This window comes from Hemicordylus capensis, chromosome 1 (assembly GCF_027244095.1).
Source record: "Hemicordylus capensis ecotype Gifberg chromosome 1, rHemCap1.1.pri, whole genome shotgun sequence".
In the NCBI taxonomy this organism is placed as follows: Eukaryota; Metazoa; Chordata; class Lepidosauria; order Squamata; family Cordylidae; genus Hemicordylus; species Hemicordylus capensis.
In genome coordinates, this window is record NC_069657.1 from 303,240,473 (window position 1) to 303,256,190 (window position 15,718).

The window sequence follows — 15,718 nt, forward strand, 5'->3', positions numbered from 1 at the left end:
CCATGTTTCTCCCCCACCCCCAGGCTATTACTGAGTTAGAAGGCTGAAAGCATCCATTTTTAATTCTTATTTCTCTATGCTTTGGGAACTTTTGTTGAAAAGAGCTATATAAATATTTATCGTCTTCTACCCTGGTCGTGTGCACGCTCAGGCTGCCTGCAGCCTGAGTATTCACAAGACAGGCGACAATAACATATGGCAGCAGGAGGATCCCCCAATGCACCATGCTCCTGTCGTGGTGCATTGTGGGATGCTGGAGGACTTCCACCTCTGGCTCTTGTCTCTGCCGCTTGCTGAGGCTCCGATTGTGTGCTGCAGCAAGTGGCAGAGCCTAATGGAGAGGTTTGATCACCAGCCCTCCCCATTTTGGTTTGGAGTTTGCATTCCAGACTTGTGTTGTGCAAACACAAGCATACTAACACTTGTGTCACAGTTGCATAACCTGTGGCACACCTCATTTGTTTTAAAGGGAACATTTGCACAAGAACACTATAGTTCAGTTCCTCCAATCCCTGTTTTGTAGTGCTACAATGCATTTTTTCTGCACTAGCACAACTTTCTTAGTTATGCAAGTGCTTTGTTAGGATGTCAGCCAGTACTTTACTACCAATTATGTAAATAAGGAGTAGTATAGCTAAAGAATAACGCCCGTATGTGCCTTAAAGTTGAAGTGGGCAGGTTACTGGACCATAAAGCTGGTCATAGCAACCCCAGAGCTGCTGTGCCATTCCCTTTCCGTCATAACCTAGAGTGGACGCACCTCGATCTAAGAGGAAAGCTCTGCTCCTGCACTTGACCCATCTGCGGAGGCTACGGTTGCTAAATGGCACCAGCACCATGGGCATAAAACATTGTGCTTTAGCAACCCCATCCATAAAACAGCTTCCACAGCAGAAAAGGTTGGTAAGCATTATATGATATTAGGTCATAAAATATTCACAAATCCATTTTCTAAAACTGTTTAGAACTGCATGGGCACTGCAGATTGTTTTTATATTGAAATGCTTTGTTTCACGAGAAAAGCCTCTGATCCATCTGTATTGCCAGAGTTCAAAATGCAGCATTATTTTTCATGTACTGTGCTTTTAGCCCTAAAGTGGGACAGTTAGATGCAGCAGGCGACAGGACTCCTCTGCCTTTAATAGTTCAGATCTGGGAATTTGGCAGGGGCAGGCCATACTGCCAAAATTCCTCTTCCACTCAACTGGGATGGCAGGCAAGAGCCCTGTCCTTGACTGTGTATTCACCCTCTATACAGTGACTAGCTGTATACATTTATATTTACATCATTTATGACAAAGGTGCCCACCAAAGTATGGGGATGTGAATGGAAATATGCTCCAAACCAGGGGCTCTAGCTGAATGAGTGGGCAAGTGCCAGCCCAGTTTACTCTCCTCTTCCTAACTGTGCTCCCTGTTCCCTTTCCTTGGCCTAGTGCTGTCTCATTTGCTTCATTACCTTGGACTGCTGCCTCCTCTGCCCCTTTCCCTCAGGCCTTGCCCCTTCCACTCCCTTCCCTTGCCCTCTGACTTCATTCAAGCATAACAGTCCTATTTAGGAGACCCATTCCCATGGGCATGGGTCAGCCAGCCATGCACCCCCCTGCCAACACACCCACTTGTCATGTCCCCTCAGTGCATTTGGCATTTGTCTGAAAGTGGCAAAACTGAATGCAGAGTGATTCATGCATGTGACTTGGAACCCTGGGGGCTAAGATTCCAAATCACATGGAGGAATCCTTCAGAGTTGTCTGTCCAGACAATTTTATCAGACAAATAGATGTCTGGGGACATTTCCCCCTCACATGTACATAGGGGAGGGGCAGAACTCAGTAGGACTAAAAACTGCCTTGTGTGATCAAAATCCATATATAGTTGAGCATTTCATCTCCAGTAGTGGCCAGTCAGATGCAGCGGTGAACATAGGCAGGGAGGAGCATTAACTTGGCCTGATAAAATACTAGCATTTTGGTAGATTTTTCTCCAAGCATAAAACAACTTTTTTTTAAAAACCCAAAAGTGTTACACATACACACACATCTATCTATCTATCTATCTATTCTTATTACAGTGACCAGAGATGGTCAGAAAAAGCATTCAACTAAGAAAAATACATTTCTAAATTAGGTGCTGTTTTGTGTTGCTCCTGAAATATAAGTGAAAAGGAAAATAAATGAGAATGACTATGATAATGCACCTGTTTTTGAAACCATAGAAACAGGACAAATACTACCCTACACAGTATTCAACCAGTTACCTTGCATCTACTATTCCTTTTGTCACTTTGGGCCTTCTGGAGTGTGAGAGCTCCATAAAGGTCACTGCACACACTGAGCACAGCATAACCAGCAGATGGAAGCTGGGAGGTATTTCAGGAATGGCTGACTGGCAGGCTGCATCCAGCACCCAACCTCCCTGTGCCAGCTGGGAAACGGGCTGCTTCTTCTACATAGGAGTGGGAGTTGCCCCTCCCTACACAATATTTGATGTCATTTGAAAGGTTTCAGTGATGACAAGGGGCCACTTGTCTCATTTTGCTTTGGAGGGATGTGTCCTTTATCTGGGGGACCAGCTCCAGACTAAATTATTAATGAAAGATGTACCACCACAAAAGTAAAACAGTTCAGTAATGCTACAGCATTCACAGAGCCTTTCTAGGCAGCTTCAGTGCTGATTTCCACGGCGAATGTTGTTGTCCATATAAATAACATCCACGCCATTCCACACTTTTCTACCATGAATAACCTTAAATCCATTGAAAAGTTAGAATAACACCCCCACCCTTTGCTGTGTTCAATGTGCGAGGAGCTTTTGTGCGTGTTTAGATTGCAGCATGTAGGCACTGTCAATGGGTTTCTGCAGGAGGTGTAGGTGGGGGCCATTACCTTCTCTGGACAGCAAGGGGTGGGTTTGGGGAGGAGGGGAAGAGTTTTCTTCACCCTTGCCCACACCTTTCTGCTTTCTTGGTCATTGCTTGCACTCCCACACGCTAGCCATGCTCCCCCCGCCCCGGCATCTTCCAGGCTGCTGGAAAGGAATGCGTGGCAGCCCCCTCGCCCTCTCTAGCCAGTGGAATACTTGCTTCATTCTGGCAGGATGCAGAGAGAAAAGGGAACCATCCCACCGGCCTATGCCGTGGAGAGACTGAGTGAGGCAGCCTCTGCACGTTTCTTCTCAGCCAGCCAGGAAGATGTAGGTGGGAGGAATATGGCCAGCGCACGCCCAGCCTCTGCAATGGAGGGCGAGGGAGAAGCGGGTAGAGGTGCTCTTACCCCGGACTTCACAGCTGAAGTCCAGGGCCTCCACACCCCCTGGAGACCCCCAAATCTTCTTTAGTCTGTCCTGGGTGGTTTGGTTTGTGCCCTCAAGAACCTATGTGTTAAAAAATGATGCTTAACTTGCAACAAGGGGGCCTCCAAAGGCCTTTAGGTCCAGGCTCCAAAATTACTTAGGTGCACCTCTGGAAGCGGGGCAGAGAAAGGAACATGGCGGAGGAAAGATTGTGGTAATGGGGGAAGCGACTCCACATCAGCAGCATAGGAGGAGAGGAGAAACAGCCCCCCAGCTACGCCCATGCTAAAGGGGATGAGAATAAAACCAGCACACTGAGAAGGCAATGTGAGCCTCACTTCCTTTATTTTTTCTTTCTTTCTGGACTTGGAGGAGCACTTCAGCTGGGAAGTGTTTTGGTGGTATTGTTTTTTAAAGACTTGGGTGAACTGAAGATGCAAACTGAAAGATGCAAGTGACACAAGGGAAATAAAAGTAAATGCAAGTTAAAACAAGTATTCTTATTTGTTTGCTCAAACTGCCTATAGTGTGCATGCAACACTGCCTGTGGGTGGCAACAGAAGGTAGCCACGGTGGGCGGAGAGGAAAGGCGGTAGTACTGTGGTGGACAGAGGGCTCATTAAACCAGCATTTTTTAATGCAGAAGATTGAGTTGTCTCTACAGGAAAATGTACAAAAAACAGTAGGGAAAAACTGAGTGTTTACACAGCCCACAGACACTTTGGATAAAATTAAGTGCGCAGACCCACTGATCCTACTGCAACAAAGCCTCTCATTTAGAAAGGCTCACAATCCATCTGCATGAAAATCCTGTAGAACCTTTTCATACTATATTAGCCTGCTCTGATTTTTGGTAGCTATAGTAACTGGAAATGAAGTAGCTGTTTACTGCATTTTAGCTTTCAACTTTACTTTGAATACTTCTATGGATCCCGAATCAATGTCCACTAAGTATTGAAAGATATTTTCAATTTACATACCTATTGTGTACGCTGCAAGAGAGAGATGGCAACTGAAGTGCTGCTTTTTACAGCTGCTTCATCCCACCATTTCGTGGCTCATAAACTGTATCTTAATAACTCTGCTCATAAGATTACTAAAAGCTGACCTTCACATAGAAAGAACAACATTGTCAAGCAGAGCAACTTTCTTGGGCACTGGAAAGCTGTGTGGAAGATAACACATTGCTCTTTGACACTGAGCAGGGGCAACCACAACTAGAGTTTAATTGATACTTTTGAGGGGTCTCTGTGGAAATTAACCACTAATTAACCAGATATTAACTGCTAGTTTCAATAGTCAATCATCTTGAATACAATATCTCAGGGCTCACTTCTTGGCTGCTGCAGCCCAAAGAGAAGCCAACTATAGGGCCATCCATTCCTGACTAAGCCCAGATTATTTTTTTCGAAATCATCCTAAAAGTGTCTTTGTGCTAAGGCATACTAAATGATTTTCAGCAGCTTCATTAATTTCTGGCAGGTATGTTGGAATATATGGACTGCGTGATGAGTGTGTTATTTGCCATCAGTATGTGGAGTGGGCAGCTGCTATGCACAATAGCAATCTAATCCATACACTTGCAAGAGGCACATTTGCAATACCTCATAGAAAGGTCACTCTTGCAAGACATTCTAGAAAATATACATTAGATGGGTTCAAGTAACGTGACTGAAACCAGAGGTTCTTTGCTAGCATGCACTCCCGGCACAAGCTGGTACTTCCATTCATTTCCAGTCAAGTTACCAATGTTGTGTTCCTTCTACCACCCAACTTAATCCGCCTAGCTTCAAATGTAGGTTACAGTTGTCAGGTGCTGAGAGGGAATCTGACGTTGGTGACTCTACACTGGTGAGTTTGGACAACAAGCAAATAAGCTGAAAGACTGGCTTGTGCCAGGAGCATTCACTCACCAGGAACTTCTGGTTCCCCCCACCTTACTTGCAGCAGGTTGTCTGAACCTGCCCAGTGTTTCAAGGACACTTGTTCATCTGTACAACGTTTTAACACATTTTACACTTTTAACTAAAAGAATAATATACCAGGAGTATTTGCACGACCTACCAGGCAGCTGGGAAGGAAGGGTTTCACCTACCTTCCCTGCCCGCCCACCCCTGATGATCAAACAAATGTTGCCTGGAGTGTGGAGCATGCTCCCAGACGATCCCTGCTGCACCAAGCAGCACAGATCTCCAGAGGCCAGGACAATGCGTCCCGGCCTCCAGATATCCCACAATGCACGAAGCATTGGGGAAATCCCCCAGGAGATAGCTGCTCTAGGACCCGTCTCTGTGTGCGCTCAAGCTACAAGCACCCCAAGCACACACACGATCCCAGCAGCCACGTTAAGAGCACTCTTGTGCCCTTAACCTCGGCTAAAGGCCAGGTTACAAAATGGAGTTAGGCTGCGCAGGAGCGCTGGGATCCCTCCCGATCCCGGCACTCCACACGAGGGCCTTCTGTACTCTCAGTATGTAGGCGCCCCTTCTTGCCACTCCTAGTTTCCATTTTGGAATGCTCCCTCACTGTCCATACACAGAAGCCTCTCTTTGCAATTATAGGTATTTATAAAAAAAGAAGTTGAAAGTGCTTTTTCAGAAGTGGTACGCAATACAAATTGTTTCCAATTCTGCTGCTGCTGTATGTATGTCGTTGAGCCCCTTTATCTTTCCTCATTTCCTCATTTTGGGGAACGGGTTGTCACTTCTTTAATATTTTTACTTATTTATTTAGTACATTTATATACTGCCAGTTATTAGATCTCAAGGTGGTATACAAAGAGATACAATTAAAACCATTTAAAATAAATTAATGACAATTAAAATAAGCCTGACGGGGGAAAGGTGACAGAAAAAAGGCCACCAAGAATGTCAGCTCTCATATCTCAGCAGGGAGTATGTTCCAAAGCGCAGGTGTGACTTCAGAGAAGACCTGACCCCCAAGTCTTGCCACACAAGACTATGGCCGCATTCATCCCTTCATCCTTGGCTAACGGCTGGGCTAAAAACCTGGGCTAGGCGGCACTGCCCCACCATGATCGGGCCCGATCCCAGTGATTCTCACATGCAGCCTAAACCAGGCTGGGCTTCCCTACCTTGGGTTTGGCTGCCCGTGAGAACAGCCTCAATGTCTTATTGATATTTATGTATAAAACTGACACATGACAGTCGGGCATAACATCAGCAACCCAGCCCAAGATCATTCCCTAAAGCAGGTTCCTTTTGTACCTACCACATTTGCAAGAGATTAGGCCACATAATTTAAATAAGTTCTGAGAAACATAAAAAGAGAAAGAGAAGCATATTAATTGATCCTATGAAGATCACAGGGGCTTCATTTCCTGCAAAACCATTCATGTAAATCATAGTTATATTATGCTGTGCTCAAATCAGTTCCAACGTTTTTGGGACATTCTTCTTCTTTGGGGGTAAATTGCTCAAAAACATAATGAGCCTGAAGCATTCTATTGTGATAGGCTTTTCACAGAGAATCTCCTATCTCCAAGGCATGATAATACAAAAAACCTATAAATCAATGTTTTGCCAGTGACTTGAATGGAATGCAGATTGCTCTCATAAAGTGGTTATTTATGTAGTTCAGCAATGTAACGTGTCTGAAGATTCCATAGAAAATATATATGAAAGCCAAGTATAAAGACTGCAGCTGCTTTTTTAATAACATGCTTCCAGATTCCCCAATTCAGTAGTTCCCTCCAGCCCAGCATATTTCTTTGCAGAAAGAAACCACTAACTAGCTGCCTTATTTTCCCTAAATGTATGTCATGATATTCTATACAAAACCTACAGTGTTTCAGCACAGCTAGAATGCAGATTGTTCCCATTTTTCTCGAATGTGATCACAGTATATGTTCCGTTCATTTGGTGGCAAGTTCTTAGAATATTTCGATAAATGGGTTCTAATCATCATCTCCCTGTTTTCACTTTCACAGATTAAAGAACATCTTGCAAAAGGGCAGAGGACACTGGCAGGTGAAGGAATGTCCCAGGTGACAAAGACCCTTCTGGACTTAACTCAGAGGAAAAACTTTTACGCAGGGGATCTCTTGGTTTCTGTCGAAATCCTCAGAAACGTTACAGATACATTTAAAAGAGCAAGCTACATCCCTGCATCAGATGGTGTTCAGGTATGTGAAATGGTAGAACAGAGTAATAAAACAGTATGGATGGACTTGTGGGAAGGAGAGCTGGTCTTGTGGTAGCAAGCATGACTTTGTCCCTTTAGCTAAGCAAAGTCTGCCTTGGTTGCATTTGAATGGGAGACTTGATGTGTGAGCACTGTCAGATATTCCCCTCAAGGGATGGAGCCACTCTCTGAAGAGCAGAAGGTTCCAAGTTCCCTCCCTGGCATTTCCAAGATAGGGCTGGGAGAGATTCCTGCCTGCAACCTTGGAGAAGCCGCTGCCAGTCTGGGTAGACAATACTGAGCAAGATAGACCTATGGCCTGACTCAGTATATGGCAACTTCCTATGTTCCTATGACCCATAACAGAGTGGGAGAAAAGATGTTTTGCATGCAGAGTGTCCCCAGTTCAGTCCCTATCTCATCAATATAAAAGGTTATTTGGTAGCAGCATAACTACCTGAGATCTCTGTGAGCTGCTGCTAGAACTAGCAGTCAATATGGGCCAAGGATCTGACTCAGTATAAGGCAGCTTTCTGTGATCATAATAAAGTAATTCCCATCCGTTCATAATACATTAATGTCCATAGATTACTCAGTGCTTACTGTTATCTGTTTCTTCCCAGGTGGCAAATTGCATATTGTGGGGCTAGAGATGCAAAATTGATAATACTTCCAGAGGGGTAACCATGTTATCCTGTTGCAGCAAAACCAACAAAGAGTCTTGTGGCCTCTTGAAGACTGATATATTCATTTTAGCATAAGCTTTCATGGACTACAGTCCACTGCAGTCAGATGCACCAAGTGATATCTTAGTTGGCAGGCATACATATTTTTAAGTTGGTTGGTGGTATGTAAACAGTGAGGTCAAATGGCCATGAAATCCAAGAGTGTCAGAGCTGAGTAATGGGCAGTGGCCACTAGGTGACACAAAGCTAGAGGCCTGGACTGGAAAATCCAGGAAATTAGTTCAACCAGTAGCCAGAGGTTGAACAAAGCAAACCATCAGGAATCAGGAGACAAACTGGTAGCCAAAGATATTGAGCATGACAGAGGTCAAGCTGAGCAGACAGTCAGGAATCAGAGGACAAACTGGTTAGCGAAGGTCAGGAACACACCAAGCAATCAAGGGGAAAAGTGATGGGGGAAGGTCAGGAACATGACAGAGGTCAAGCTGAGGAGATGTTCAAGGAACCAAGGAAGAAACAAACTGGTGATAAATGATGGAGGGTTTTTTTTTTAAATGCACCTAGAAGAGTCAGGTTCAAATCTGTACTAGTTCACTGGATTACTAAGAGCTAGTTCATGTATCGACCAGACTGGAAATTCTGCATCCATTGTTTCCTGTTACATATAACAGTTTAAGTTGGGCCCATTCAGAGGATATGGAGTCCTATACCACATCTGCCAGTATTCATACACAGACACAGACATCCATCTGTAATGGGCTGGTTCAGATATAATGGCAAAACCATGGTTTCTCATCCTTAGTCTTGCACATTTCCTTATTTTTTGCATACTCAATTCTCTCCCTTTTAGTTTCAAGCAAACCACAGTTTGCCATTACATCTGAGGAGGTAAGCTATGGTTTGCACTTGCCCTCCAGACCAATACTGAGAAACCCACTTCATGGACCTGGATCCTGAGGAATCCCACTCGCACAACACATCTTCCTTGCCCCCCTCCTCACTACAGCCCCTTTAAACCCCATCCCATAGGCTACTCTTGAGGACCACGGGACCCTCAAGAATGCTGTGGGATAGTATGCAGGAACTGCAATGACAGGGAATTGTCAGAAATCAAGTGACACTTTGCATGAATGGCAGGGACCTTCTGCTCACACAAGGCATTCTCAGATCCTCAAGGGAATGGTTTCCAGTTCTGGTTTGGAGGGCAAACATGAGTAGGTAATAAAAGTCAGGGAGTTAATTAGAGCATGCAAGAGAGGGAGGACATGTACCCAGAATGGATCACCAAACCATTATGTCTGAACTAGTTTAAAGCTTCCCTTACTCCTGTCCATCCCTTTCTGTTTTGTCTACAAAATCTTTTGCCATCCTTTCAGCCATGTAATCCTTCTCTTCATGCTAACCAGGTCACCAGGAGCTTTCTCACACAGGGGCTTTACCCCAAATCTCCCCCAGAAGGGAGGCTGTGTGTTCTCACTACAGCTGGAGGTCAGTTCAATGTCTTTGGAAGCACCCCACTCACAAATTGGGCTTTTCTGGCTGGATTTCACCTCATCCCAGTTTATTGCCGAGTTTTTAATATGCTGGTTTTCAGGGAAGTTTCCTGGAAAATCTGCTGCAAGGCACTGACATTAGTCTTTACATTTACATGTTTCCCCTACCCCGAAAGTAAGACCTACCCCGAAAGTAAGACCTACCCCGAAAGTAAGACCTAGCAGTAATTTCTGATGTACCGCTAATTGCCCTAGTGCATTTTTGGGGGCTAAAATTAATATAAGACACTGTCTTATTTTCGGGGAAACACAGTAAGATTAAGTCAGGCCTATGGAATGCAAAAAACCCCAAAGCTTTCTAGCTGCTTTGCCTCTCGACCCTGAGGCAAAGAGTGAAAACCCCTGTTTTCAGACTTTTTGCTCTTTGAACTTTTTTTTTGGTGGGGAGGGGGGATATGGGAGGAGGATTTGCAGTCTTTTGAGAAAATGAGCATTTCCTTGCATGCCATCCATCTGGGGCTGCAAAAACAGAGGCGATGCTGTAAGAGGGCTGGCACATGCTGGGTGTGTGTGTGTGTGTGTGTGTGTGTGTGTGTGTGTTGGGGCTGTGGCCGGTGAAGGGATGGAAAGCCAAGGCTGATGGCTAACAGGCAGTCTGATCCACAAACCAATTAAGCAGAAGAGTGTGTGTGTGTGTGTGTGTGTGTGTGTGTGTGTGTGTGTGTACGTACTTCAACAGAGCCAGATCAAGAGGGTGTTTTAGTTACTAAACCCTTGGGGGAAAGGGAGGCATGGTGTCCCGCCTGCTCTAGGAAGCCATTGGCCACAAGGAAAACACAGAAGCAAGCTGTGTGTGAACCTACACAAAAGAAAATTTGCAGTACCAAGAGGAGGTGTTGCTTCCCTAATGCTGTGAGTTTCATTTGAAGTGGCTTCCCTCATTGGATACTCCAAGAGCTGGAAGCCCTGTGTGGGAAAGCTCTAGTGTTCTCAATACCCCTCCTTCCAGCATCATGGACACCATTCTCCAGTCTTCCAGTGAAGGAGCAGTCACTATAAAACATGTGTTTAAAGGTACCAGACAGACACATTCTTCTCATTGGGTTCTCATTATGCCATAGAACCAGCTCCAGTTGAGTTGCAGACTTGCTCTATAAGCATATGTAACATTAACTCATATCTGAATGGTATGACTTTCTGGCATTGATTGTGCAATCCAGATAATTGCAGCACTGATGTGTAGCATATATGATATATTAAACTCTGGAATTTGCTTGAAGTTCAATTAAAACAAAGTCAGAGCCAGGAATGTTGTTGCCTATTCCAGAATAGTATTCTGTCCTGTCTAAAATGCGTGAAATTCATCAAAATAAAATCTTGGCTGGGATCCCAGATGATTTATTGGTAATTAATTTTTATCACAAAATTCAGGTGTACATTAGGAAAAAAGCGTGGTGAATCATTTTCGAAATGAAATGCTAAATGATCATTCATAAATCGCTCTGTGACTAATATGTAATGCATATTTAGGTTGTAATCCAGCGAGTCCTTTTATGTATGCACAAGGGATTGTGCACATACAGCATATGCTAATGTATGAACTGGGAGCTGCCTGAGGGGTAAAAGTCTGCATTAAAAGGCTCTGTGCACCACTTATCATCCACCCCAGACATAGTGCTACTGAGATAGGTAATCACACAATATCATTTACCTAAATGGCTTCTGAAACATCTACATCTCTTGGATAGAAATAAACTGAAATTATATTTATGGGGGGTATTATCAGTATTATTTATTGCTAACTCTTAGCTATCAGTAGTTTATGGGGGTCATATTAATTAATTCAGATGATCAAGATGCTCTTTGTATAATGTAATAGTCACAATCCATATAAGTTTCCATATAAGGCAGAGGGAATGCCATGGTAATCAGGCACACTCAATTTCTGTTGCAAACAGTCGGAGGCAGCGGCTCCCTGTTTAATCATCGGAAGCTCCATCCATGAACAGAAGGAGAGTTGCACTCATGCAAGGGCCCCTTGCATGAGTGCAATTCTCCTTCTATTCACAGGAGCTTCCAGTGATAGAGCAGTGTTCTGCTGAAGGTCTGGGTGCCTCCCATTGTAATTCCAGTGGTGCACACAATTATCCCAAACTCACCTTTTGTCCGAGCCAATCCAATTTACTTTCCATTGGTGAGGGAAATTATTGTTGGATGGGTGCACAAACCGTTATGCAAGCTAGCTGGGTGTATACTGACTGGGAACTGCATTTGAAAGCACATCCCATTGAAAGCAAAGGACAGTATTTGCATCTGGTTGCATATTCCACTGAAAGTAAATGACAGTATTCTACATTGGATGCCGTCATGGCCTGGTCTCAACCAGTCCCATGATCTTAAGCTTTGCCACTGCCACCAAGGAGACTTTTGTATTTTTTCTGGCTGTATCTAGTAAATGAGCCTTCCAAACCTCTGTTTCCTTCAAAGCTAGGTAGGGTGGAAAGGCATCTATGAGTGGGGTGGGGAAAATAGTTTGTTAAATTGTTAAAAAGATAATTTTTTACTTTAAGCAGTTCAATTCTAAACAGTAGTTCTTTTTGAAATGTTAGTACAAAGAAACAGCAGCCAAATGAGCATAAAGAACAAATAAAATACTTGAAAAATGCATCCAAACTTACCTGCACCTAATACAGTGCCCTGATTCAGAGTCCTTACCAGAAGTCTTCCTATAATTACCTCTAGTCAGCTTCTGCAGAGAGCCTGGCTTTCTCAGCCTTAAGATTTGCTCTTTCTATCCAGTTCTGGTGGTTCAATTCCAGACTGAACCTTTTGCTACACTGAGGATGATTCAGTTCTTTAGAGAGTTTCAGCTCAACATTCCCAGTGATTTCTCAGCTCAAATTTCAGTAGCTCTTCTCAACTTTTCTCTCCTTGCTCTCCAAGACTCCAGCTTCCACTCCAACTGGAACTTGCACTCCTTGAACTCCTTCACTTGAACTAACTTTCTGTTGCAGTCAAGCCTCCGTTTCCACTCTAGTTTTTTCCTAAACAAACCTATCAAAACAACTCAAGTTCCCTCCTTTGTTTTAAAACAGATCCAATCAAATCAAAACCTCTCTTCCCTCCAAACTCCAGTACAACTCTTCTCCTCTCCAAACCAAACTGTAGAACAGAAGCTGTGAACTTCTGACCCCTGCACAGCTTTTTTAACACACAACCTAAGGAGTAAGCAAATACATATTCAATACAGAAATCTGTGCCACAAAAAGAGGAGGTTCAAGCCTCATTCCTTAACAGATGCATATCCCAATGAAAACAAAGAATATAACCAGGGGTGTATCTAGGATAGGGCAGCCAGGGCACGTGCCCTGGGTGCCACTTGAAGGGGGCGCAAATTTTTTTTAAAATTTTTTTTTAAAAAATGGCCACTAAAAACAAAATGGCCACTGCACATGCTCAAATGGCCTCTGAGAGGCCCTAGGCCATGTCAGGCTTTGCAGAGGCCATTTGAGCATGCGTGGTGGCCATTTTGTTTTCAGCCATTTTTTAAAAAAACACACAATTATTTTTTAAAATGGCCACTGCACATGCTCACATGGTCTCTGCGAGGCCCTAGAGGCCAGCGGTGGGAGAGGTAACCTTTGCAGACCCCCCTCCCACAGCCTATAGGAAGTGCCCCAAAGGGGCTACAGGTTAAAAAAATTTTTTAATATAATATAAGTCACTGTATACATATTCAATTTGGCACTATGTACAGAGAATCAAGGCTTGTGAATACTGAGCTGAAGCTTATGAGCTAGGATTGTATTCATTTGCTCTTACTTTGCTTCTTATGATAAGTGAGTTAAATGTGGTGTCTTAACAATATGGCTATTAATGGTGAGTTTGTCTTTGAATCAGTGTGAAATCCTTAGTATTAAGGCCCACTGGGAGTTTCTTGCTCTCTTTCTCTCATTTTAACTGTCTTTCTGAAATACTAGAATATATTCCAAGCAGTGACACAGTTTATTCTGCATATCCTTTAAATATTTTCAGAGTATCTGGGAAAAGCCAAATTCTCCATTTATTTTTAAAACTTATATAATAGTGATGCTACAATGCATAGTAAAGAATTAGATAGGCACTTCTGTTTAGTTTTCTAAGTACACCTCCACATAGTATTTGGGTATTTCATGAGCCCCAGCATACTGAAATTTTTAGTTTTCCAGCAATTTTTGGTCTTGCTAAGTCCACTGCTAAATAGTTTTTGAAATTTTAAAAGATTAGTGAGCTTGACTTATATTTTTCAGCTGATATTATAGTAAAGTTATCTGAAAGATGGGTGTCAGATGTTTGGACAGGGGGCACAGTTTCAGTGCTTGCCCTAGGCACTATTTTCCCTAGATATGCCTCTGAATATAACTGCATCTGGATTTGTACCACATTCAGAGTAAAGGGAAATATCTGTATTTGGATATGCATTCTAATGCAGATTCAAACTTAGGTTCCTAGTTCCAAAAAGCAAGGTATCTGAGATATACCGCAGAGTTTCTATGGACATCTGAGAGCACAGCCTAGAAAAGTGAAACACTCTGTGGAAATAAAGGGAAAGATTTCACACATCTCTTTTTATAAGACAGTAAATCACCACAGAGAGAAGCTCAATTAAACAAGTATTGGAACTAATTAAATTTTTGATCCCTTTATTTTACATGAAATTAGTTCTTTAGGCTGATAATTCAGCATGAATAATACAGAGAATTATGTACGTAGTACATGCAGTTCTGTTGCCAAGTTATTCATGCTTAAAAACACCACTGAGAGTTTTGCATATTTCAAGTGTTTTTTAGCAAATGAGTTGTACTTACACAGCTTCTTGCCAAACAAAAGAATGCTAAAAACCCACATCTTTTAAAATAACATGGATTAGATTCTGGGCCCATGAATACAGTGTCTAATAGAGGGAAAATAGGGAGTCATGATTCCAATTAGTCTGACATCTATGTGTTCCCCATAACCTGATTCTGCTTCTGAGCCATATTGTGTAAATGACTAGAATTAAGCACATATTTGCATTATTACAGGTAATATTTGACAAGAGGAAATTGACACCCTTTAGCTGCCTGCAATACAAGCACCACATCATTGCAAGACCAGTATAATTAATAGCTTTGTGAACGGAGAGATAGCTGGCAGTACATCCCTGTCCTAAACTCAAATGTACTGATTCAGAATGATCCCAGCAGTTCCATTGCAACAAAAGCAAACATAACAATGACCACACCATTAATTCCAAGCCATGAATCCTGGGTACTTTGATCAGATGAAACCACATCCTAATTAGTGTTAAAGAAAATAGAACAAAGGTTGCTTTAAGTCAGCTCTACAGTCATTAACTGACGAGATCCAGATAGGGCGGATGCTAGTTCTTTCCATCCTTTTTAATGACATTCTGGGCATAATCACAAAAAAGGATGCACATCAGGGTAATTTGTCCTGAACACACCTCCTGCATCAAAACCTAAATGAGAAATTTCTGTTACATGGCTAGAAAGAAGAGCAGAAATTCAATGGGTTTCTTAATTTTTTCAAAAATGCTTGATTCTGATTAGAAAATCATGCCAATGCTTGTTAGGACAATAAATAATTGTAATGAAAAGACAACAGTAAAGAAAGTGAAACAAAAAATGATGCCTCTGAGGTATATGAGGGGGGAAAGATCTGTGTAAGTCAGAACCTTCTCCTTTCCCCCTGAATTTGCTCCAGTGGTCTTTACAGGCTGTTGTCAGCCTTTGAACAATGAAAAAAATTAAATGTACTCTTCATTCTGCAACCCATCCAACACACCTTAAAGCAGGGCTGCACAACTTCAGCCCTCCTGTAATGTTGGGCAACTACTCAAAACATCCCTGACCCAAAGTTGTACGGGCTTGCTTACATATAATAAATGTATTATTATATATGCATAATATAAAGTTTATATTTATTGTCAGTGTTTCAGATTTCAACTTTAATTGCATGTTGAAATCTGTTTAGAACCTCTTATAGAAATTTCATTTAACTGCTGTCAAACATTTTTATGCAATGAGTATCAGGTCTCTTCTATGTTTCCTTGTTGTAAACATT

At 42.7% G+C, this 15,718-nt stretch overlaps 1 protein-coding gene across 9 annotated transcripts in view; it reads left to right on the plus strand.

The window, feature by feature from the left end:
- Positions 1 to 15,718, plus strand: part of ADGRB3 (adhesion G protein-coupled receptor B3) — a 668,379-nt gene that overhangs the window by 277,034 nt on the left and 375,627 nt on the right. For all 9 annotated transcript variants that reach the window (XM_053286711.1, XM_053286709.1, XM_053286712.1 and 6 more), the window contains one exon: positions 7,241 to 7,435. In XM_053286711.1, coding sequence (XP_053142686.1) covers positions 7,241 to 7,435 — 195 coding nt within the window. The remainder of the gene's footprint in view (positions 1 to 7,240; positions 7,436 to 15,718) is intronic.